This window comes from Megalops cyprinoides, chromosome 23 (assembly GCF_013368585.1).
Source record: "Megalops cyprinoides isolate fMegCyp1 chromosome 23, fMegCyp1.pri, whole genome shotgun sequence".
In the NCBI taxonomy this organism is placed as follows: Eukaryota; Metazoa; Chordata; class Actinopteri; order Elopiformes; family Megalopidae; genus Megalops; species Megalops cyprinoides.
The window spans coordinates 18464161-18491085 of record NC_050605.1 but is presented as its reverse complement, the minus strand read 5'-3'; the positions used below and the strand labels follow the sequence as shown (position 1 = coordinate 18491085).

The 26925-nt window shown below is 42.6% G+C and overlaps 1 protein-coding gene across 1 annotated transcript in view; it reads left to right on the top strand.

The window, feature by feature from the left end:
• The first annotated feature begins 3994 nt into the window (after positions 1-3994).
• The window catches only part of LOC118770450 (transmembrane protein 178B-like), a 59481-nt gene continuing 36550 nt past the window's right edge, over positions 3995-26925 (top strand). The window contains exons 1-2 of the mRNA XM_036518117.1: positions 3995-4444; positions 5170-5963. Coding sequence (XP_036374010.1) covers positions 5582-5963 — 382 coding nt within the window. The 5' untranslated portion in view covers positions 3995-4444; positions 5170-5581. The remainder of the gene's footprint in view (positions 4445-5169; positions 5964-26925) is intronic.

The following is a 26925-nucleotide window of genomic DNA, read 5'->3' as shown; positions in this document are numbered from 1 at the left end:
TGGTGAAAATCAAAGAAGAGCAAGGAAAAGGAGGCAATATACCCTGTGTTAGAAGAGATCAATGCCCAATAAGAAAGTGCTGTCTGGAAGCACCCCACACAATGTGAAATACTACACTAGCTGGTTTCATATCAAGTGCAATATTAATGATCATAACTGGATACATGTTACGTTGTCTGAATGTTTCATAGTGTTTTTATATCTCTCCATCACTCAGTCCAGTCAACCACTAGGTGACGGTGTGGGCGCAGAAAATGAAAGACTGACCGTAAACAGTATTAGTATTGCGCGCACGTCCTTTCTTTCCAAGCACAGAATGTATCCATTAACACAAGTCAAGAGATAAAAAATTTAAAGAGATAACTCATGTCCTCAACAGTGAAAGGAAAGTTAATGTATTGTGTAAGTGAGTAAATTCAGAGATGACAAGCCCACTGATGATTGAAGGCAGCAATCAGTCACAGACTGTCTACTCTATTAAAAACCTACTTTGAGTGGAAAAAATGCCTCCCCAAAATTCTCAAAAATCAGCAGTTTCAAGGAAGAGAAAAAAAAAAACAACGCAGAAATATTGAATGTGTGTGCTTTTCAACATTGATGGAAAGTTTCAAGTAACTGTAATGCTCTAGAGAATGCAGAAACCTGAAATAACACCAGAGCTTCTGGGCATTTATTTTTCATTTCAATCGCACAGGGATGGACAGAGATAAAGAGAGAAGACCCACACTGTATTTCAACTATATACACACTGAATATAACATGATACATCTTTATCTGTCTGCTTCTCTTCCTATTTAAATAGATGGATTGATGGGATATGTAAAGCCAGAATTTGTATATATTATAAAGATATAATAGCACTGAAAATCATTTGGAGCATCTTTTTTCATATATAGAAACACTTATATTCAATAACAAATGAGTACTGAGGTAGAGAATGCCAGTGCTATCATTACTTATAGTTGTGTCAGCTGTGCCTGCTTCTGTTTGTGTTTATGTATTATTAATGTCTTCTTCAAAACTCACAGCTATTCGGTGATAAGGCAGAGAAGCACTTCTTTTCTTCATGTTGTGGGTCCGATTATCCGTTGGTCCCTGTCCTCTCAACAGAAAAATAACATACCCCAAACAGCTTAGAGACTCAGTCTAACCTCTCACTGAGTGTCACAACCATTACTTTACATTACAAGCATTTAAGAGACTCTTATCAAGTTCAATTTCCAGCACAGTAGAAAATCAGTTTATCCATTCAATTTAAACGAGCAACAGTGTCAGACGAGGCTAACAGCCAACAGGAAAAAAAAAAAACACACTGTCCTTTACTACGTTTCGTCTACCACTCTTGGTAACCTTAACAATCCGCTGTTCTGTCACCTCCTCCACTGGTCTCTTTTCATGTTTCAAGACCTTCCGTTTCACTGGGTTACATGAAGAGGGATGGTTCTTTCTTCACTCCTCAGAGCCACAGGTTGAAAGGCAGTGACACCACAGTCTCACACCGAAGAAACCTTTGTGCGCTGATCTGCTCTTGGGAATCTCACCTTGTTTCCTCTTGCAAATCTAAATCAGTGTGTCATTTCACCAAATTTTGTATTGAGATGTATTTAAGTTACAGTGCAGGCCATTATTTTAATTTTCTTATTAATATAATTGGATAATAATTTGGTTGTTATGCTACTTGTTCCATATTTATCCTTGTCAATCTAACTTTGTGAAAGCAATCATCACCCTTGTACTTCCCAACTTCAGACTCAATCATCATGAGCAGTAAACAAGTAGTGAGGGTTTGTATTTTATTTAGACTGACAGTATGAGTATGTAACCAGCTTTTCTGGGGGATCATGTAAAACACATTGGATCTTAGCGGGACCCATTATTAACATGTATCTCTTAAATCACAGATATTTAGTGTTTTGCAAGGGAAGTGTGTCTCATGCAGCAGCATTTTCATATACTCTTTAATTTCTCTTTAATTTAATTTCTCAAAGCCACGTGCCAGTTCTGAGGTGATTGTAATGAGAGCTTAAAATCAAAATGCCTGCTGTAATGGCAGTAGTGATGCTTTACAGTATGCCTTTAGGTCAAAGGACAGGAAAAGCTTTCACGGGATTGTGGGTGGGATGGGTTTGTTAATTGTGTAGGGATTGTCTTGAAGAAAGGGAAGGGAAGATTGTCCTCCTGAATCTCCGTTTGGAACTTCAATAAATTACACCTGTTAAAAGTTAAAACAAAATATGATTCGACAGGGAAAATCCTGGAATATATTACCAACAGCTCTAAAAAGAGCAGCATAGTTTGATTTTATTTTAAATTGTTTTTCTCAAAATAATTATAACGGGACTATGAAGGAGTATAAATAAGGAAGGCATGTCCAGTATTCTAAGGGAAAAGAAATTTTGATTCCTTGAATTACATTTGTTGTGTTTCTGTTTATATTTCTTTCACTGGGCCTCTCGTGAGATGCTGCATCGGGTTACGGTACATGACTCTGTGTGTTCTTCAGAATCCTGCCCCCTGTTGCAGTCTATTAAACTACAATCAGCGTCCACAGACTGGGAGTCCAGGGGGGGTCAGAGATGCACATCCATGCTGAAAAGGCCACTCAGCCTCCGGTCCCTGAGGTCCAACCGAGTCTGCAGGCTTTCATTACAGCCGGGGCACTCAAGCACCTCATTCAGCTGATCACTGTCTTTACAGAATCAGGTTAGCCTCCCTCCCTGTCCGCTGGGAGTGTTTGCAGTTCAGCTCAGTGAAACCTGGGAAAAGCTGCTGAATTGCAGCCAGTTCAAAGGACCAGAGGCGGGGGAGGGGGAGAATATCGTTGACAGGTGGTATCCAGGTTTCAGAACCACCGTTCAGTTAGCTGCTGGCTTCCACCTGACTCATTAGTCCTGCCCAATGAAAACCCACAATCCACAGAACAATCCTCATCTGACATACAAAACCCAGCTGGTCCTGTGGCCTTAGAGGACAAGAATGATCTCTCCCTCATTCCCATAAGAGAAGGATTGCTAAAACAGGCAAACATAGGGGGCCAAGCACTAACACCCTTGGAGGCACTGATGAGGTGAATGCTTGGTTACAGAAGTCATACATATTCCCAAGGCCAGTCAGAAGATCCTGATCAAATTGACACTCATCAGTCATATTCAGAATTGTATTATAACAGGTATCAATCCTGTATTAGTGGTGTGCTCACCCTGATAACAAACAGCTGCTTTAATATAAAATAAAATAAAAACATTTTCAGTATACAGAGAACCACTTTCAAAAGAACAGTCCATAGTCTACAGCTAACCAATTAAGAAACAAGAAAAAACAAGAGCACACATTATGCGCACCACCTAGTTATTCTGTTATGTATAACACATATCACACCTTGTCTGTGTGCTTTATATGATCATACTTGTACTAACATGGTTTAGAAGACATTCTCTCTGATGTATATGTACAAAACTCTGTAACAGCATTTAAGAGCAAGACAGTTATAACAGGAGAAAACATATAGGATGCTGTTTAATGTTACTATCAATGTAATGGCAAACATCACAAATGAGATTATTGCAATGGCTTTCCCTCTGTACCTCCTGGTGCTGTCTATCTTGGATTTGCATTGTTGTGACACAGCTGGGCATTGGCAAGTGGATAAATAATTTATCGGCTCCAGTCACAGATAAAGACATTTGTGTCGTCGAGGGTTCAGAGCGACAGAGCGAGCCTCCCCCGCCTTCCGCGCCGATGCATTAATGACAAACGCCGAACAGATGCAGCGTTGAAAATGGGCGTGGACGTCTTTCAGCTCATGTGAGTGTAAGGGTACAAAACGAAGGAAAAAAAATCTGTCTTTTGAGTTTTTTTTGTCTTTGCCAGCCGTGGGCAGCGGTACGACTTTAAGAAGGTGTTAATAAGAGATGACTCTCACGTTGACAGGATGACATCACCACTGTATCTTTCCGAGAGGAATCTGCACACAGCGGTGTATCATAACTGCAAGGTTGAACGCCACATGACAACGGCATTTCTGTATTTCTCGAATTTGCTCTTTTTCTCGAGACAAAGAGGAGTGATGTGCACACCAACATTCCCGTCTGTAGCTTGGCCAAAGGAGAGGAGGAACATCTCGTCTCCAAAGGGCATCTGTTTCTGCGGTGACTGTTGAAGACTGGCTCATTCTTCGCAACAACGTTTGTATGAAGCCGACGTCTGTTTTTTTATACCCTCACACAATTGTACCATAAAAGATATGTTCAATTCCGTTCCTCTAAAGACTGTGGGAGAAGACAGTAAATACGAAATTGACCTAAAATAACAATTAAAAATCTACATGTCCCGTAAAACGGAAGCTCGGATTCCAGAAAGCTGAAGTTCTTTTTAAAAGTCTCTATAATTCTGAGGCCTTTCACATTATGGAATAGACTACACCACGGAATGCTCTTTACTGTCGGTGAGTGTGTTCATATTTTAAATATCCGGCCTTATTCATGTTCTAACGTATATTAATGAAAACAAACCTAACTATATCTTGGAATAAATTACAGGCAGAATTAGCCCTCTGGAACTCATAAATTCAGTAACTTAAAACTGACAGTCCAAACGTATTACTATCACCTTTAAATAAAATGCTATCTGCAGAGATGGCAGTACAATATTTACAACATTCTTCAAGAGCCCAGACTGTGTGCGCTGCCTCGTAATTGTATTATTTATAGCGTACAGCACAGAATGTCTGCGTGTGGTTCCTATGCTCATACTTGTACTAAAATGGTTTAGAAAGCATTCACTCTGGTGTATACAACAGACAGATGTGGGAAATAGAGAGGGGTGGGGTGGGACGGTATCAACAGACAACAAAGCATGACCGATTTTTGCGTAGTAGACTACCACCAGTAAACCAACCAATAAACCAAGAGACAACAACAACAGCAACAAAAACTTATAATAATAAATAATAAAAAAACTAATAATAATAATAATAATAATAATAAATGTCTTATTAGCCTATTATTACTTCCGCTGCCTGTTTCACTATTCGTATCCCTGCACTAATCGTTTATGAGCTAAAGGTGTGTGATTAGCCTGCACATGTAAACTTCCATGCAGAAAAATAAATGAAAGGAAAATGACGTATTTGATGACTAACGCATTTACCTTCTTTGTTTTGGATCTAAGGTTTTGTGCAAGCGAGAGAGTTTGAACGCCGTTTTGAGTCAAGCATCCCCTGTCTCGGCACGTTCCGACGAATTGCAAGGGAAACGCAACGGATGACCGTGGAGGGAGGAATGAGATAAGCATCTTTTCACTTTGCACAGCCGCTGCAGCTCTCTCTCTCTCCCTATCTCCCTCTCTCTCACACACATACGCACACACACCGTACACGTACAAAGCTACAACACCCTCACTCCAAGCATCCAACGCGGGATTTATGGTCGCAACCTACGTTTAACTTCGCTTAAATGTTTACCGGCTCGGCAAGGTAAATACAGTCCCGCAAGGTGATGTAAAGTGCATAATTCCACGCGGGTGCACTTCCGAGGAGCTGTCCGCGCTAGTTGAGGTGCTGATGCGGGTCTGAGACGCTAGCATGGCTGCCGGGAGACTGCTGCTGTACGCCGGCCTCTCTCTCTCACTCTGCGCCCTTGGGATGCTGGCCGTGGCTATCTGCTCCGACCACTGGTACGAGACGGACGCCCGACGGTACAGGGAACGGTGCCGAAGTTTCTCCAGCCGCAGGAACGACCCGGGCTTTATTTATATCCCCAACAACAGCCTCCCGCTGCGGGCGAGCAGGTCGAGGCTGGACCGCTGGGAGGAGAAGCTGCTGCTGGCGCGGAATCGGCGGCAGCTGTTCGCCATGAGTGCGGCGGACGAGTGCAGCAGGCGGTATAACTCCACCAACATGGGGCTGTGGAGCAAATGCCATCGGCTGGGATTCGACCAGGACATCGAGGACCTCATTCGGAAAGGTATGTGGGACAGGAACTTGGACGTCAAAAATAACGCCGTGCATCGGTGGCTTTGTGGCTGTTTTTTTCTCTTGAATACACACATCATAAAAACTATTTGGAAGGAAATGGGAAATTTAGTAGATCTGACAGAAAATTGTAACGTGTCTCGTGTCGGACACAGTTTCTGATGATAGATTAAGAGGAACTGAAGCGTTGTTTAAGCAGTCTCCACTGCAGAAACAGTACTGAGTGGATTACATCCACAATTTAGTAGTATCTAACAGCACATTGAGAGGCTGAATAATGACAGTGTTCACTCCTTTTATAGATGTCCTTCCTTGAAGTCTAAATTTAATGCAATTTTAGTAGGACACGTGCACTCTCCTTTGGTAGGGCATCTTGTTCTCGCACTCGCAGTCTATGTAAACAATTATAAATGGACTATTATGTATAATCAGTCGGAATGGCAGACACAAGCCCTTCCGCAAACATCCAGGCTTCAGTCAAATACCGATTCTCGATTACAGTGTTATCAAACCAACAGGAACGCGGTATTTCAACTCCGTTTCGGAGTAGACAGTCATGCTTCGTATCAAGGATCTGAATGTGGTTAATGGTTAAACTCGGGGGCCAATCCAGAGTGAGCGACGTGTAGAATGGTGAAACTGCCGCTGAGCTTCGCTTTGGGATTGAATGATTGAATGGTCTTTGCTGTACTACTGTCCTAAATATTTGGCACTCTGCAACACGTTCGCTACCAAATCGTAAACCGCATACAGCGTGACCCGCTGCGAGGCGATGGCACAGTGCGATTCAGTGCTCTCTGACTCATGTGCACCTCTGGCAGGGTAAAGGTTGGGAAAATGGCTGTTCACAAGAGCAGCAGCAGCCACACCAGGGGACCCTGTTCTTCTGTATCGATGTCTTAATGATGTTTGGTAATGTCATCAGCAGTGATGTCATCGGGATGCCTTCTAAAGGGATAACTGCGCATTTGCTTATCAGACCCTCTTACCCAGACCAGCGTTCACCTCACACAGCATTATCTCTTTAGTTCAGATGGAGATTTACAGGAGGAATATACCTATGCACCTTACTCAAGATTAAAACAGCAGGAACAAACTCAGGATTCAAGACCATGACCCTCTGGTTATAAATCCATCTGTCTGATCAGTGGCTGATCCAGTAGGCTGATCAGGGTGTAGCCTTGTGTATCTGCGTATATGCTTCTGAGTGTGCATCTGTGTCAGTGGCAGGTCATCAGCCACTAGTGGGAGGGGGTCGGGTGTCGTACGGACAGCCAGCATCTGTTTGTTCAGAATCCGCTGACGAGACACGACACGGCTTCTCCGATCCCTGGGGAGTCGCTGCACTTGGTGTGCACTCCAGCCCTGTCACCACCGATGAGGCGTCCAGGAGCCAGGGGGGAGAGAGGAGGGCGGAGGCTCTCCGATTCGTCATTTGGCCTTGTTCCCCGACCCCTACCATCTGCCCCTCCCGCATCGCTCCCCCTGTTTCCTCTTCCCCTACGAGGCCCATCGGGGCCGTTGGGAAAGAGGATTTTTTAAATGGTGCGGCTCAAATAAGGGAAAGTATGGCACGGCAAGGCATAGAACTGGCTCATGGGAAAAGCTCTGCTAAGTAGGGGCTAAAGAGGTCTCTCCAGCGCCACTGTGCAAGGAGAAGAATACAGTGCACTGGTTAAACTAAGACTGGATTACTCCCTCCCGTGGGATGTCATCTCCCTATGTGGAGGTCTAAATTGGGCACCGAGGGAAGGCACGCAAAACCCTTGTGACTCAAAGTTTGTCCTGAAGGGACATAAATTATCTTATTAACAAAATGAGTCAGGCTTCACTTTGGGATTTTTTTTTGTGTGTTTGTTAGACAGTTATTTTGTCTTCTGTTATGCAAATTGGTGATTATACAAGCAGTAAATACCTCACGTCTGCTAGCTTTGGAAGAGAGAAATCACTGACTTTTTGACAATTTAATTGCTGTGGTTGCCTAGGAGTTCTATTTCTACTTAAAAAGTCCTCTGATTAAATATACATTTGGATGATTTCCCCAAAATCACTTGTAATTTAATGTATTACCCTCTGGTATAGTTTCAAACTTAAGTTGAGAAGGTACATTACACTGTGATCATTCTGTGAGTAAGTTAGAAAGCTAAGGTAAAAGCGTAAGTCACATTTCTTTTCTGTGACTGATAGAAGAGCTCAAATTGTCTTAAGCTGCACAACAATGACTCTATATAACAATATAACAATGTAACTATATAACAAGGAATCTGGGCTTGGTATAGTGCACTCGTTGTTTTGAGGTGTGGTTTATGCGCAGCTGCCCTGTTTAATCATTTACATAAAAAGAAGAACAATGAAAAAGAATCAAGGCCCTTCTATCATCAAAGCCGGCCAAAGTGCATCCCTGTCTCGAAGAATCACACGGGCAAATCAACAGGCAGCATACAGTACTAGTCGCAGATGGAACTCACTTCTGTGCTTTTGAAATTATGCAAATGTAATCGCAAGCCTCTCGAACAGCAGACAGCAAGTTCCCTTTTGACATATGGCGGTACAGGGAGAGCAGACGGGTCATCGGCGAAGCCGAGCAGGGGACATCATGCGCGGTACCTGGGATACGTCAGTGCTGCTGTAGTACCTGAGCAGGGGACACGTCCACCAGATTGTCAATATGTGCTTCTACAAGGGAGAACTGTCGCCGTAGGGACTAGGCACTGCAGACAACATTCTAACAATGCATTTTGGCACATAGGCGGTAATATTGGAAGGGTTCCTCTATAAATATGCTATTTAATAAAACTTTTATGGCATATATGGGTAGCAGTGTAGTGTAGTGGTAAGGATCAGGGCCCATAACCAAAAGGTTGCCAGTTCCGTTCCCCACTGGGGCACTGTTGCTGGGTAAGGTACTTTACCCGCAATTGTCTCAGTAAATATCCAGCTGTATAAAATGGATAACATTGTAACATATGAAAGTGTGTCTGCTCCAATGTCTGCTAAATGAGAATAATGTAATATAATGTAATGTAATGCAGTGAGCGGACCCCTCTGTATGTAGACTGTATGGTTGTGGTTTTAGCTGGTAGCCAAAGAAAATATTTACAAAAGCAAGATTTAATTAGGTCTTGAGTAATTGTAATGTTTGGATGTTGTAAAGAGAATAAAAAGGGTAATTGAGAAAAATACTAAGAATAATTTTAAGACAAATATTAAGAATATATTAATCATTTGTTTTCTGTCCCACTGCCTTTATAACTTTTTTTTTTCCAGTAGTTGTCACACTTTCCCACACTGTGAGCAGAAAACAGTTAGGTATGTATGGTTAATGTCGTGGCACTTGCCTGTAACAGTTTGCATTTAGCTAGTCTTCTAGAAAAAATATGCTGTAGTAATATTAATAGTAATGATGGGTTTTATGAAAGTATAAACTGTAAATATTTGCAATAAAATGTGCAAATATGTCATCTAGCAAAACATTCCCTAGGAGAACACAAGTTGCAAATGCACAAACATTTATTTAAAGCACCAATTAGATATATTAGGTGTCCTTCAGCTTACAGTGTCGTAGGGGTTGGGTAGTTTTGACATTGTTCCATAGATCCACTTTATGATTGGCCAGGCTGCCTGAGGACACTTGCAATCCAAAGAGGGTTTTTGGCACTCTTTAAACCACTGACACTCTCAGGACAGCACGGAGGAGGGGGAAGATTTTTTTTTTTTTCTCCCAATCACGCTAATGATTAGTAGCGTTGGCGTGACTAGAAGCAATTGGTCAAGTGCCAGGCCGGAATGAAAGCCTGCAGACAACACAGCCCTTCAGGGGCCAGAGCCGAGCAGCCAAGGATGTCTGGCAGGCGAAAACAAAGAGCAAAGCCGCTAGTGTGAGGAAACGAGAGGACCTGCTCAGATCCTCAGACGCGGACACAGAGGCGTCTCTTTTCTGTGAAATCACCAGGATAAGTAGACAAGGGAGGAGGCAGCGGCAGCTGCAGGTGCATTGCTTAAAAGCAGAACCCCCCCCTCCCTTCATGTCCATTCATACAGCTCTTGTATCCAGGCAGTTACAAGTGTGACATCTCCATGGCGACAAGTTGAGCTTGATTGGCCATTGGGAGTTCCAGAATGCATGCCATCATTAGCCTGAGCAATCATGTTCATTATCATAAACCTTTCTAGTGCACTCTGTAAAGGGCTGAAGGGTGCTGTAATGTGAGCAGAAAAGATTTAATATAGGAAGCAGAGAGATATGGATATCAGCCTACTATAAGGATCATGAACAGTATGGTTTGTATTTCAGTTCCTGATATATATAGTCTGTGTAGCAGGTGTTGTTGATTATTATGATACACATTGTTTTATGATTATTCCAAATATTACTAATTACAAACTTGTATTATACATTATTACAGATGTCCAGTACTGTGGAAGTTAATATGAAGTGGAAATAACTCGCTGTCGGTATAAAGCCCTTAGTGTGACCCAAATAAGTGAAATTACCATCTCATTATGAACAAGTCATCTTTGAACATCTATTTTGTTTCTTTACATAATTTATTTGCTTTGTAAAGTTGCTTACCCAGGGCAAATTTAAAAGCGTATTTTTAGCATGCTATGGCTTATATAACTTGATATTTGCTGAAATAATTCAGGTTCCTTGCTTTAAGGGTATATCAAAAGTTTCCCTGCCTGGATTTGCACCTGCAGCTCACAGGTCAGAGGCCTAGTTCCCCAGTTAGTAATGGATACTGACACGAAGTATTTTTGCTTCATTCCAGAATAATGATGTCGAATCTGCTGCATACTGTGATGGATCACACCCTCACCTTCTAACCCCGCACACAGCCCATTCACGGCTCCTATGATTCTCCTCTTTAACATGTGAACCAGGATCAGCCTAGCCAAGGGTAATCCTGACACAAAGCATTATGTGAAAACATCGGATTCTGATCCAGGCTCATTGCTTGGGGGCAGAATCTATCTACACCACTTTTACTCAGCTAATGCTGAAAGCAAACAGCCCTCAGATTAACAGGCCATCCAACATTGACTTGATACTCACACTGAGGGAGCTGGCAGCCAGAACCTGTGTTTAGTGTACTATTATCTCCTTGGAGATTAAATATTTAGTGGTTTTAAATTCACCTAGTGTCAAAACACCGATAGGCCAGCTTTAATCTCTGGCCCAGTTTCCAATTCCTAATTGACTGCAACAAAGAGTCTCATGAACTTAGGTTATTTGGTTACTGTGTGCGCTTTTTATTTTGTTCCCAGATTCCATTTTTTACTGAATTTTCACTCAACACCTAATCAAAACAGTGGAATTTTTATAGGGCACATTGTGGGAAATAAGTGCAGGTGCTTCCATTTAACCTGCCAATGACTGGCCACTTGTTAAGGGTACAAAGATGAGGTCTCAAATCAAGTGCGTGTTAAGAGCAGGTGTCTCAGAACAGTAGAGGCATTCAGGAGCTGTGCAGGAACTTACAATACGGGAACTGAAATACGGAAATGTCCAATGGAAATGCATTTAGTGGTCTGTGGCCAAATGATGGTAAAAGGGCGCAGTATTGTGTTAGTAATTTAAATGCGCAACTGAATTTATGTATTTTTTCATAGCTGACAGAGGTTTCAGTGTCTTTTATAAACTCCCATAGATAGTGTGGAACTCAGGTGAACCATACACAGGACTTGGAGTGGCTGTATCGCATCAGTTTCATATGAATGCAACCCCTGGTTTGCATGCGTATGAAATATTGGTATCGACATCGCAGATGGGTTATGTTTATGAGCTCGTATCAGGTACGCAATGTTCCGGTTTTCCTCTCTGAGAGAATGTGCTGGAGGCAAGATAGGCATGGAGATAGCGCTGAGAAATGGCAGGGACATCAAGAGACAAGCCATTCAGTGCAGCAAGGTAGCGAGGTGCAGCTTTTACTAGGGCAGAGCAAAGCCATTTTCCTGTGCACAGGGGCAATGCCATTGTTCCCATACATGCGACACAAACACAAGTCGAAAAATAATAGCACCAGACCTCGTCTGCACCATTCTTGCAGTGTCACAGTAGGTATCAGTGTCACAATAGGTGCTGTTATGCAGCCAGTGCCGTAATATCATTGCAAGAATGCATGTTACATGCATCAAGAGGTGAGCTGTTTAATAGACTCACAGACTGAATCCTTTGTGGAGGAAGAGTGAAGGTGGTTGCCTGGGCTATGTAGTGGTATGGTCACACGGACAGGGAGGCATATGCACAATTTCCAGAGCCTGTAGACCCAGGCGTGATTTTGTTTTCTCAAGTGTTTATTCTTTAAATCCAGACTTGCGACAATGTTTTAATTAAAAACCTAGCATGTGCACGTGAGATTGAGTGGTTCACTGTAACGGCATTTGTATGACACCCATCTCTGTAAAAATGATCTGACCAGGCCTCCCCCCTGACAGTCAGTGATAGGTCCGTCACAACTTCCCCATAATGCATTTTGTTGGCATTGCCATCAGTCGCTGTTGTTGGTGTCAGAAGACTGCCAACTGTGACACAAGGTTTTAGACAAGCCACTGACTACTGACCTTGACCTGTGGCCAAAAGTGCATCTGAAGACAATGTTTGAGAAATATGGCAGATAGCCTTGAATGAGTTAATGCTAACAAAATGTAAGCACAAATCTTGCTTAGAAAATGTAATTATCTGGAGATAATGGTTCTATTTGCCTTTTGGGCAAGCTTCAGCAGTTAAGATTGCTATATTTTAAAGCTGGCGATAATTTTATATATCCAAAATTACCCAAAATTTGACCACTGCTGTGAAAAGTTACATAACAGTCTTGCTTTACAAATGTATTGGGCCTGACTGGCCATGGCCAGAGACCAACAGTCATGGCAAACAGGTTGCACACGTGTACAGTCCATGCCTGACAGGTGAGCCAGAATTCGGATGAGTAATACTTGTTTTCCATTACGGTGCTGGACTGGGTCCAGGCTCAGCGCTACCTGAGGTCCAGCTGAGTTCACCAGCAGGTTTCCAGGTTGTGTTTCAACTGCTTTTTCAACCGCACAAAGCTGGCCGGTGTGCAGGTTTGCTTCATATCAGACGCACGGGGTGTTGGCAGAGAACGTCATTGTGTTTGTGGCGATATCCAGCCATGGCATACAGAACACCAGTTACGAAATGCCTGCCTCCTTGATTTTTTTTCCCCTATTTGAAGCATTTGACAGAAAACAAAGAACAAACTCCTTGTTTCTAGGAATTCATTCATGAATAAATGTGTAACATTGATTCCTTATTGTCTTCTAAGAAATCAGCTTGCATTTGTATCTTTCCTGCTGATGTTTTAGGACTCAAAGCAAGAACTTGCCTTGTAAAATATTTCAAATAACTTTGTCCTACGTTCCCTGCTTGACACCTTTGTTTGATTCCTTGAATTGTTTTTTTGTTAGCTTCAGTTTTTTCTGTGTTGAAAACAGTGTAATTTCGTCATTGTTGCATATTCTGTATATGCTCACAGCATTAAACATTATCCTGTGTATAACCAACTATTCTTCCAGCCAGGACTATGGCAAAAATTAATCTGCAGCCCCCATTTTAGGAATCATCTGCTACTGTACTAAGAGTTATTTGTTTCTGTTTTATTTTCTTTACACATTAAGGAATGTGGAGAGAAAATTAAAAAGCCAACCAAACAACCAATATACCAGACAGGTTCTTATGAAGTGATATCAGATATTTGGAGCCTGAGTCCAAACCTTTCTTCTTGAAATGCCATTCACCACGCCAGTGCTGTGCTCACTGCAGTGCAGCGGAATGATCCTCCACATTGGACTCTGTTCAAACGGTAGACGCAGTCATACTCCTTGAAGAGATCTGCTGAGGATGTTCTCCTCAGATCTCCCGTTCTCCGGAAACAGAGGCCGAACTCTCCCCCTCGCCCCACCCCCGCTCTGCCATTTGAAGGTACGGCAGCTGGGATTTATGTTCTGTTGCATCTGTGCTCCTGTGCCGAAAACGCCAAAGGCAATCTTCCCAACAAAAACCCATCCTTCTTTTCAAAAACAGCCTTCCAAGGCCTCTCTCTCCAGCACACCGCTCACATTATTTGTCTTGATACCCCAGCCTCATTTTTTTTTCTTTTGGCTTCATGTCTGTTTTTTTCCCCTTCTGTTCAAATTCCAGCACTGCTACACGTCAGAATTTACTTACTTGATGATAGACCTCTCTGCATTTAAAGAATAATGTCCCTCAGCTTGTCCTTCTGATGTCCCTCAGGATCCATTTGTGTGTGCTGGCGCCTTTTTTTTTTTTTTGGACCTGTTGTTGTGCTGCAGGTCAAAACCACTGTTGCCGACCTTTCTCACCAATTCTCAACAGAGTAACTTTGGTTTGGTGCTAGAAAATACCAGATGACATCATGCTGCCTATGACATGACATGCCCGCATGCACATCATTCCATCAGGCTGGAGGGCGAGGAAGAGGCTGCCCTTTGCAGAGCAAATCTGCACACAGCACTTGCACGCTGCACACGGACATTCTGTTACTGCCAGTGCTACTGCCCTTCGGTTGCTGTAACTGCTCTGACTCTCTCTTACTATAAACTGTTACTGTCCGTCACGGACTCTAACCACTCTCACTCTCCGTCGCTATCAGTGTTACTGCCCCTTCTCGTCTCTTCTAACTGCCCTTACTGTTACCGGCAGTTACCCTCAGTGTTACTGGCCCTCGTCGGCTCTAACCGCTCTCTGTTACTATCAGTGTTACTGTCCTTTGTCTGTTCTAACTGCTGTTACTCTCAGCATTGCAGTCTCTCAGTTGCTGTAACCACCCTCACTCTCTTACTATCAGTGTTACTCTGTTTGTTCTAACTGCTGTTACTCTCAGCATTGCAGTCTCTCAGTTGCTGTAACCTCCCTCACTCTCTGTTACTATCAGTGTTACTGTCTCTCAGCCCCTCCGCTTATCTCTTTGATGCTGTTGGAGTTGAGGAGAGCTTGCCCCATTGGATAAGCGCCTCTCACCTTTTTTTTTTGTTGTCAGAATAAATTATGGAACAGATACATTCCCATCAAAGAAGTCAATATATATTCTGTGCAACAACTCCTTTTTCACCTGGGTAATGTGCAAAGGCGATGTGGCTATCTGGTGCAGTGTTACTGATGTATGATTAAGTGAGTGCAAGTTTTTTTTTTTTCACTTTTATATTCGTGAGGTGAATTAAATTGACATAAAGCAAAGAAATGAGCCAAACAAGACAAGGGATGCCTTTTGAAAGTGGTTTCGATATAAAAATAATTTGCACAGTGGAATACGCTTAAGTAAGCTCTTTATTCATTTAGCGGACGTAACATTTTGTGTTGAAAGGCTAAGTAGGAGAAAATGGCCAGGCGGAAAGCAAAAGGACTGTACTGTATGCTGTGGCTGACTGCAACCGGCACAGCAGTAATTTAAGCTCCAGACAAAAATTTGGAAGGTGAATTTGCAACAATCCCTGAGCAATTAACCAAACCTAGACAAACCACCCTATCTTCAACCATAAAAATCCCACTTAATATTTCCTTTCCATATCAGGTGTTCTAAAGGTGCTAAAGGTGCCTGCCATGCGTATAGTTAATCGTGATAATGTTATAGGTGCTGTTATGCAGCCAGTGCCATAATGGCATTGCAAGAATGCATGTTATATGCAAAGGGAATGGTACAGTATGAGCACTGTGTTGTATATCTGCTATACATTGTGTCTGTGTGTTGTACTCAAGCTTGTTTCTCAAAATTGGGAGCAAACTTGCAAACTGAACACTTAACTACCCCCTCACCGCTGGCCTTACTCACAGTGCGCGCATTCAAACATCCCTATAAAAGGGGCTACAATGTCCTCCTTTGTGCTTCTTTGTCCTCACACTCTCTCTGAGCCTTATTGGATATATGCTTGAAGGACAGGGAACTCATAGTGAGCTTTAGCCATAAGGCACGGTAAAAGATGAATGAGTAAATGTAAGAATGGTTATTTTAAAATAAGAACATATATGATTAACTTGTTTGTGTATTCTCATCACAACAAAATATAATTTTGAGCAGCATCTCCTCTGTCTTGTGCTGTCTGGGATCTACCTTGTTTTGGAAATATGGAAAAAAAAATGAAGAAAGGGAGATATGTAAAAAAGTCTCGAGTGAAAATATGGACATAACTTGTGGTAAATGAAATGAGTCTCTGGCCGTTTGAAATACATAAACCCAGGGCAAGTAGTCAGTTGGACATATAAAGCATTTATCAGATACCATTGTAAGGGCGATCTGCTGGGGCTGTATCCCACATGTCAGTACACTGTGCTGTCGTTCACTCCTCCCATGACTCAGGCTTGTACTCAGTGTGATGATCTACCCACGTCACTGTCTGTGTATGACATTGCAAGGGAGCGAGGGAGTAGGAGTGAGAAGTGTTACATTCAGGGACATACTCACTGCTGATGCAACAGGCACTGTCCCGGGCTGGGACTACTTAAAGCTGAAGTAGATGGAACGCAAGAACCTATCCAGGTCCTCTCTTGTTTTCCTTCTAGCACAAGGTTACACTGTGTGGAGCGTATGTCCGTACAGTGAGTAAGCACCGTCTTACACAATCCGTGACTCAGCCAGATAAGTGGGTTGCACCAAAGCAATTGAAGTGTTGTATTTTCATGAAGGGAATCACAACAGTGCCCAGAACAGAATTCTTACCCCTGACCCCTCCCCATTAGCATTCTAACCCTTCCTCCACAGCAATGTTGCCCACCTCATCTTTCTCGCCAAGGGGAGGAATTTATACACCTTTTGTGATGGGATGCTTTGCTAATGTACATACATGTAGGCACCATGTACTCCGACCCACGGGGGTCAAGTTATGGCCTGGCAGACGCGCAAGCGCTCTCGCCCGACCTTGGGGATCTGACCAAAGCCCAGAGCAGCACCACTTTGCCATCTTTATTAGGTGAAAATCTACTGCTTATCCCATCTCCCATCCGCTCCATTGATTTCCAGATTACACGTAATTGAATTTATGATAAGCGAATTACTGAAAGAAGGACGAACGGTTACATCGTTTTTTTTTCCGCTCTCCAAAGACACAGCAGCAGGGGAATTTAAATTTTGTTCGGGGCAGGCAGAACTTCGCAATCAGTTATCTGGTTGTCAGTCTCCTTGATATGAAGTCCTAAGGGATATTAAGCTGACAGAGTCACCATTTCCAAACAGTACTTTCTCTTCCTCACCCTACCCACCAGAAACATTCTTGCTAAATATGGTAAATACGATGTAGATAATAATCTGAAGGACTGTTAAGGCTTTGAAATGATTATATAGGCATATAAAAAATAACCGTGTCGGTTAATTCTTCTGAACATTTGATTCAGTAGCATTCCCAGTCACCCCTTAACCCTCTCCGCGGTCCCCCCAGTCCATCCCCAGTCCTCTCACCCCGATAAACCAACAAACATCAATCCATCAGGAATATATCACGGCAACTTAATTTAGGAGCGGCCTCATAAAAACGAGGTCACATGCTCTTTCCGTTCGACCTCCAGCGTATCAGCGTGGCAGTAAATCGGGACTCCTATCTGAGGGAGACAGAGGGAAAAGGGGCAAGAGGTGCTACTTGTGTTCCATGATGAACAGAGACTGATAAAATCCAGCCTTCGGCTATTTCTCTAACTGTGGAGGAATCAGGGGATCTCCTGGGTAATTACCTCACCTGCACCTGAGTTTTAGTTGCTGTGTGGTCACCTTTGAGGCCAAACAGTGTAAGAAGTCCATCAGGTTCATTAAGCTCTTTCAGGTTAGGTAAAACATACCTGACATGTGTTCTTTATATTTAAGTTAAACTAAATGCTACTAAAAGTATTAAGTTACTATGGACAGTTAAATAAGGTACTACTAAGATGATCATTTGAGTATCAGCACAAGATCATCAAGATAGCAATTTAGTTTATAAAGACGTATGTAAGACGTCCAACCATTTCATACTTTCATTGTAAGGATTTCAGTGGCAGCTGTGCAGTCCTGTTCAGCTCTGAATCTATATATGTTCAGTTTCCTTCTGTATTTTCTATCCTAACTTTGCATCATTAGGATGACTGCTCTGGTGTTAATGCAACTCTACTGCACATGCAGTATAACTCGATTTAATATCCAGTTAAATGGAAAAGTCAGCGCAACATAACGTTAATATGGAATGACATCCATGGGAGCAATGAGCGAGTATTTTATTATTTAAGTATATTACATTGCCAACAAATAAAAAATGCAGCATGTAGTATGAAATCTCCCACAATGATGTCTGTGCCCACCAGTAGAAGACGTGCATTTCGTAACCTATAAAAAGGTTATAAGACTTTAAAAGCTCAATTACGCAGTACTCATCATTAAAATTGCATTTTGTCTTTTCTGTCCAGGAAAATGCATTAATATAAAAATATTTGTATGCTTAGCAGGCAGCCATATCCAGGGTAGCATGCATAGCCGGATTTATTCACAGAAGCAAATCAGTCAGAAGCAAATAAGTCATTTTTGCTCAAGGGTACAGCAGTAGTGCTACGCCAAAGATATTGATTGTGAAACCTTGTGATCGTGAGTCCCGGGTCCCTAAGAACAAACGTCGCTCTGCCGAGGCAGGAGGAAAACAACATGAAGATGATTGTAATCAAACCCATCTTTATGATGACAAATCTAATAAAGAGGAATATGAAGTGAACAGGGGATGGAAGGAACCAGTAAGATTGAGGGTAATTAGCCCCGGGCTGAAGGCAACACGGTTTGGATGTGTAGAAGAGAGAGAGAACGTGAGCGTCAGCATACCTATGGGACATGATCGAAATGAAGTCATCGACAGTTTCTCTGGAGACGGCCCGGAGACGACTCCTGTGGCAGGCAGTTACAGCGGGATTGACTGACCGGTCAGGATTTTTCTGCTCCTGAAATTTGCGAGGAGATGGATCAATTAGGGCCCTCATCCCCCGCCCCTCTCCCCCCGTGGATAGGCCTCAATTAGGCCGGCGAACGGCTTTCCCCCCGCTGTGGCGGTAGGGGGGGAGGAGGGTGACCTGTAACGGGATTCCATTCATTAACAGAGTAATCAAATGACAGGGCCCCGCTCATGTCTCTGCCTCTCGCTGGGTGGAGTCACCTGAAACGACCTCTTCCCGGTCCCCTCCGCAGAGTCCGGCGCAAGCAAGTCACGCGAGGGGGAGGTCCACGGCAACAAAAATGAGATCCTGCCATGTGTCGTGCAGAGCGGCCGTCAGTACCAGAGATGAATTATCCTGCAGAGGAGGAAAATCTGGCCGTATGAGCCACAGAGGACGTGGCGTGCCGCTCCACAGCAATGTGTATTCAGAGAGCCAAACCAATAAACCCTCCCACCACCAATCTATAGCAACCTCCCTCCTACAGCAAATAACCTCCCTTCTGCTGTGTAATAGCCTGCAATACCCCCCAAACTACAGTAACCGCCTACTGCAATAACCTTCCATCTCTTTCCACAATAAGGCCCCCCTTTCTACAATGTGCCCCCCCCCCCTTCTGCAATGGGATTTTCATAAATTCGGTTGAAAGCTTTGACCCGCATGCAAATTGCTTTGCGGGAAAAACGGGCTGAAATTATAGATGAATGTCATTAACCTCTGACCGGATTGGCTATTAGGAAGCGGTTAACCGTCTGTCATTAACTACTGGGTCAACCTTTTGATTCCATTAGATTTTTATCATGGATTGATGTGGCTAATTGAGCCATTTGAAAGTGGAGCCCTTATCTGGAAGAAAAGGAGAATACATTCATCTCAGCAGGCAAGCCTGTCCCAGATAAAAGCACCTCCGAAAATCACACCTCACCGGAACAGACGGCAGCCTTAAATGATCCGGGTTGCATCTGAAAATAAGACATCTAGTCCAAGAAATTAGTGAATGCAGGCAGACCGGAGCACACATGGCTTTACAAATCATTTAATTAGTAGTCTCCTAAGTGCTTGCATTTTGCTTTCTTAGAATGGATTATATAGCCAAATTTGTCAAAGATTGACAGAGCACATAGTCAGCAAGGATTATTGAGCTTCTCGACCCCTCCACCCTAGGAATGAGAGAAAAAGGACCATAGGGTTAATTATCAAATTGATTGCATTGATTTTCAGGGTTTAATGGTCAATTACAATTTTCTAGAGCCCAGCCAATCAAAGTATATACATTTGTTACGGCGTGGACAAGACCATAGTGAATTGTGGATTGTAAATTGTGGCTACAGCTGACCCCAGAATTGAGTGACCTCAACTGTGTGTGCACACATTAATAACAGTTCATGACAAGAAGATAGGGCAGAATAATTCCCCTTGTTTTGATAAGTTTTCATTCCATCCTCAACATACAGCAAGCACTGTCCATGCTAACAGTGTGTCATGAGTCGGAAAATGTTATTTCTGAATCTTATTTTAACACACTTAACTAATTAAGACTCTCCTCTTAATTGTTTGGTCTTTAGCATAGCTACCTTAAAAACCACTTCAGTTCTCGGAAGAAACATAGACCAAGAAAGATCCTGCTATTCAGATGCAAACTAATTACAGCAATTTACTTTATACTTGAAGGCACTGAAATTTGTAGTTTAAAAGGATTCGAAAACACAGGATTTTGAAATGTTGCTGAGATCAATGCTGAGTATGCCAACTTGGCTGACACAGTAGGATATGTTTCTATTACTCTGTATGCGATACCTGCCAAGTTCTCAATGCATCGCTTCAGGGCAAATACTATGTAGTCGGTTGGCAGGTTTGGCAGGGGGAAAAAAAAAAAAAAAAAAAGAAATAAAACAAATTTCTCCGCAAACGTTTTTTTGTCTTCTCAAATCTCTATACGTTTTCAAATGTGAATACTAGCAGCCCTGGCCAAATGAAGTGTGAAAACCAGTGACTTTGTGCTTTTTAAAATATAATGTCAAGCCTGGCCCTGAGCTAGAGGCAACCTTTTCATCTTGCAGCCCTGGCCAGGTATAGCACAGCAGACAGGTTACACAGAATGACGCTGTTCATAGAGGCTACCTCTGAATAGTTCCCTCTGAGTCAATATAAACAATGCTGCAAAGTTTTTAGTACATTATGCAACAGCAAGGATCTTTTGGAAAGAGTGCTCTGCAAATTGTCTCAGAAAAGGTTTGGCTCTCCATGTTCAATGACACAAAGGAGAGCAAAACAAGTGATTTACCCTACACCCCCCAAAGTGCATCTATGTAACTATTTTATACATCCCAGCAGTGTCATTTCTTTTATTTGTACAGATATATGGCTTACATTGGACCATATCCAACAGTGTGACTGAGACAAGTCAAAAGTCACATCACACATGACACCATATTTTCACACAGATGTTGTCCTGAAAGCTCTCTCTGCAGCTCTTTGGCCTGGGTTTGATCCCAGCCGCGTCATCAGCCGACAGCCGACCGGGAGCCTGCAACAGCGGAACAAATTGGCTTTGTTCAGCTGGGTTTGGGGTGGGTATATTGGCAGAGGTTACTCGTCGCACCATTCTCAGGCACTCTGCGACTCTTCAGGCGTCTGCAGGATGCTCAGATGATGTCAGTGAAGCTACCCCCATCCTCCAATAGGCTCCTAGCACACCATAGTGCGCTGAGGCACTTCTGTGTTGTCAGTCTACTCATGCATAACATTATAAAGCAACTGTATTCGCTGGCAACAAGATCTTCAACACGACCGCAGTGAACTGTCTGGTCTCTAGACAATGAAAGCATTCCTTTCGCTCAAAGCACATGTGTTGTGTTGCTGTTAGCACTCAAGAGAACTTTGGTTGGAAACTTTGTGGCAAAATGTGGCCCGATTTGCAGACCGTTTCAGTGAAAGTTCGGCGTTTCCGACAGGGCGCTCTCTATTTAGAGGATCCACGGACGAAAAGAACGCATTGTGTGTAAACCTTTGGAGGGACCCAACAGAAGCTAATAAACAAGCTCCGACTAAAACAAATGGCTCTGAGCTGCCACTGTCGGAAATATTTGAGCCTCAATGTGTGCAGTGCACTGTGTGCGTAGCTCAGGGACAAGGTGTGTTAGCCCAGTGAAACAGAGAACAGTGCCGTGTGGGTCACTTCCACTGTCTGTGGATGGAATGGCGGGCACCCCAGGCCATGAAAGTGAAGGGTTTCTACACCAGTTAATATCTGTTGGGTCTCTTGTTGTTCACACTTCAAAGAGCAGCTTTGGGAGGTGCCGGTTTGACTCTTATTGATAAACCTTCGAGGCCCCAACATGTGATACTACAATGAAAATCAGACATTTGTAAGGCTCCATGTCTGGGCAGTCTACTCTGTGATCAGTTCAGGGTGCCAATTTGATATAAGTTATGTTATAAGTTAACAAACTTTTCTGGGGCTTAGAAGTGGAAAGTTGCAGGTACGGGCTCCTGGGAAGGACAGTACCACTGTGCCTGTTCATTTAGATCATTACATTCACATTCATATGCTTAGAAGATGCCTGTCCCCAGAGCCCTTCACATAGCTTGCTTTGTTTATATATAGCTGGATAGTTAGTGAAGATTTTTGGGAAAAATAGCTTGCTCAAGGGTACAATAACCCCACCTGGGAGTCAGACCAGCAGCCTTTTGTGTGTTCAGTAAAGCAGCACAGTGAGCAGTTAGCATGAATGCTAACTCAGGTACCTCTCCCCAAGGCGCCATGCCTTCCACTTCTAACACGGCCACCCGTCGACGAGCAAAGCACAGACAGCCAGGTGACGAGCATATGCCTTTCAGCTGCCTCCTGGCTTCGGCGCCAGACAGCTTCCCACTCTCCATTGGCAGCTTTGGCTGCAGCTTTAAGGAGCTTCCTCCGAGATGGAGCTGTCCAAGGCCTCACTTGTCCACCCACCAAAGTGTCACAGGACAAAAGGAAAAACGGACACCCCCGCGTTCAGTTTCTGGCCATGTGCTTCGGGGTGCTTGTTTAAGAGAACGAGTTTTTTAACTCCTTGTGGAGTGTTTAACTCCTCCTTTAACTGTCATTTTTATACAGTACCAGTCAAAAATTTGGAAACATCTGATTAAGATAATGGGAAACATGCATGATGGTTAAATGCTTGAAATTGGTATGATTTTTTTTCCAAAAAATTTTTAATTTTAAGTAGGTGTAGTCAAGCTTGAATGGTACTATATGTTGCAAGTAAGGATGGCATTAGGTTTTTTAATTAGGTATTAAAATATGTTGGGTCAAACAGTTTCAGCCTTCTGTGTGTATTACTATGTGCCATGTTTTAATGAATAACACCACTGCCCAATTGCCTGAGGTACATTTCCCAGTGATCTCAGGCTGTCTGAATTTTAAAGCTTTTTGCTTTAATCATGGATTTTACTGGATAAAAACAAAATAGATTCTCTTGTTCATGTTCCTGTAGTTTTAAATGAAAACAACAACATTGGAGTAGGTCTCCAAAGTTTTGCAGAGATAAGCATAACATGTCCTGGAAAGGCCTCTGCCAAAGCCTTCCAAGGTGAAGGAAGGCCTGTTTTACAGTCGTTTACATTTAATTAAATGCTAAATTCCCTTGTTGCAGATGCTGTCAGAATATAATGGGCCCCTTTAGGCTACATTAGCTCCCCCCCAGTAGATAATGATAATGCCTCCATAACCAGTTATTCTTTCCAGTCTGCAAACTTTTGTGCAAACGCAATATTGCCCTGTCTCCGTTGGCTAACTTTGCTTGTTTTGTTATTAATGGTGCTGTTCAGAATTTTTACCTTTTGCATTGTTTCTGCATAATGGTGCAGTCCTTCAAAACAAACAAAAGCTTGATTCACAACCCTTAGGGATTAATGGCTGGATAAATTCTCTGTTCTGCTGCATTAATGAGAGAATCCTGCCACCTTCGCAAGTACACCACTGTATAATGCAGACCTACAATTTAGAGGTTATTAGTAGCAGTAGTAATCGTAATCATAGTAATAACACACATCTCAAGGAAATTTACAGTATGCGGAAGGGAAGATCACAATAAAAGACATTACATGTTGCTCAGCAGATGCTCTGATCCAGAGCAACTTACATTTTTTTATGGTACCCGTTTATATAGCTGGATATTTACTGTGGTAATTTGGGTTAAGTACCTTTCCCAAGACATAAAAGCAGCAGCCTACCTGGCTGCTGGGAAGTGAACCAGCTCCCATAGGGTTGCAAGCCCTGCTCCTTACCACTATACCACGCTAGGTAATTAAGGTAGGATAGGTAATTTATATACAGTATATATATCCCTTCCTTCTGTATGACAGCATGATCAAAAGGATTTATGGCTGAAGGATCACTCTAACTTGCTGTTGCAGTTGCCCCATGATGGACAGGCATACAGTTGAAGGTCCAGACCACTAGTGTGTTTTTGGCCCTCCTCCAGGCCTGGGATAGTCACTAGAGTTGCCTCATGCCATGCTCACAGGATAACAAGCGTTTTTGGGGTTGAAGTCTGGTCCAACACAATGGCAGAGGTTTGACATAGCTGCTCGGGTCAGCCTAGACATGACAAAGCCCTGTTCTACTGTCCTTTGTCTGTGGGACCAGGGCTCGTGACCAAGAGGTTGCCGGTTCGATGCCCCACCGGGGTGCTGCTGCTGTACCCTTGGGAAAACTACTTAATCCACAGAAAATGCCTCAGAAAATGTCTGGCTGTAGAAATGGTTAACGTGTAAAATTGTAACCTGTGTAAGTCGCTCTGGATAAGGGCATCTGCTGAATGCCAATAATGTAATGTGATGTAATGTAATGCAATGTTTGAAAACACAGGGAGGTGCATATGTGGTCACAAGGCATCCTTCCCCAGACTGCATAACAGCAGCTAGCGGAAACAAAGCCCTGCATCGCTCTACCAACATCCACGCCGTTTCGTTCCTGAGCAGCAACAATGCCACTTCCAGCTGCACAGTATGCTTACTGACGTTCCTTACTATGTGATTCCTTCAAGAAGTACACAAATAGCTTTAGACAGAAGAGCAGAAGTGAGCAGCTACTGACTTTCAACCTCACTGGCAGTCAGTCTTGCAACGCTGCCTGAGGTAGATCGGAGAGGTTGAAGCGCATTATGCCGGCTTCCTGCAAGCAGCTGTTTGAGTGCTTTTTGAGAGACATACTCAGCGTCATTTAGAAGCTCAGAAAAAAAGATAGATGCTTGCTTATTTCTCACTCGACTGTCATTTGCCATCTTGAGGCCTTTGTTCCCCATAGCCCCATGCTGGCTTTGTTTACAATATATCAAACTGTCTTCAAAAACATGCCCAACATTATTGTTAAAAGAATGGTGGAGAATGATTGAATGCTTTACACAGGACAGTAATGAGATTTTCTTAGAAAGAAAAATCTGTTGAAAAAGAATATGCATAAAAATATATTATTCTCGGTGACAACTCCATGTTACTGAAGCATCTTTGTCATCATTATATTCAGTAAACTGCTCACCAAATGCTTGACCCATATTTTTGAGGATACAACGAATCTGTCTTTCCTGCCAGATTCTTTAAGATGAACCTGTTGTTGCCCTGAAAGCCACTATCTTTCCCTCACCTGCTATCTGCACTGCATTGTCTAATTTTCTGGTGGAAGTTATTTCTACAAGCAAAAAAATGAAAGGTTGAGATGTTCATATTTGAATAAATTAACCGAGGCATATTGAAATGTCACAAATTGAATTTCAATAGCAAAGGCAAAAAGCGTAATCAAGACCTGGAGCAATAAGGCAAATAGGCTGAAGGAGAAAATATGCATCACAGGTGCTCAGTAGAATGGATAATCAAATCACCCATGATTCCTGGTCTGAATGAACTGCTGTACGGACAAAATTATCTTGTGTCTTACTAAAGTATGCCATTGGCTGTTCTTCTGCTTTCTTATTAGTTGTATCTTCTGAAAGTAGTAGGGTTAAATAATTATACTGCCAAAAATTAAGCTAATTATTATAAATTATACTACTATAGTAGTGGTGGAGGTGGTGACAGCAGTAGTATTGCAATTAGTCTTCTGAAGAACTGAATATTAAGACCAATTTTTAAAAAAATCAGGCAGGCAGGAGAATGCATGCATTTCAGCTCATTCATGTGGGTGAAGTGGATCAGGTTCCATGTGGCTGTACTATACCACTCTTCATCTGCAAGTAATGCACTGGGCTAAAACCAGCCACCATTAAACTCATTACCACAAGCAATTAAGATACCTCCTTCCCTTTTGCACTCAGACTGGTGGTTTGCGGAATGTCTGAAAGTGTCGTAAATGAAAAGGGTTTAGCTTTAATGCATTTTGCCAGACGTGGCATCCATTTCCCCAAGGATGTCTTCAGAGTTCATTGGTGGTTTATAAGCATGTCAGAAGCGGCATGGTGGGAGTCTGTGCCATTATTGTCTGATTTACATGTGATCAGACTGACTCAGAAAGCTTTTTGATTGTAGGAAATGGCTTTTAGCTGGATGAAAGACAGGTGCATTAACAGTTGCTGGTACACTTACAGGCTTTTCAAAGTAAACTATTTTATGCATATATATATATATATATATATATATATATAAATAGTGTGTGTGTGTGTGTGTGTGTGTGTGTGTAGCCCTCTGGTTTGATTCATATCCTTGATTAAATAGGAAGAAAGAACCTGTTATCACAGGAAATGAATGCATTTGATAACTTTAATTTAACCAAATTCAATGTACTTCAATCTTAATAGGATTGCACAAACCAAAGTAATATTGTGCACAAATCCCTACCAGTATGCATCACAGATCTGTCTGTTTCATTCTCACCTTAATCTGCTCTGGCATAAGTTCCAGATGAGGAAGTTTTTTGTTTTTTTTTCCAGGTAGGTGCATTTAGAAATTGCTTTGAGTACAAAGCTTGGAAAATGTGTGCTGTTCTAAGTGTTCTTCAGATTGCCAGATCTTTTTAGAAATACGAGGCACAGACGTCATTTAAGAAATGTACCGAGCGCAG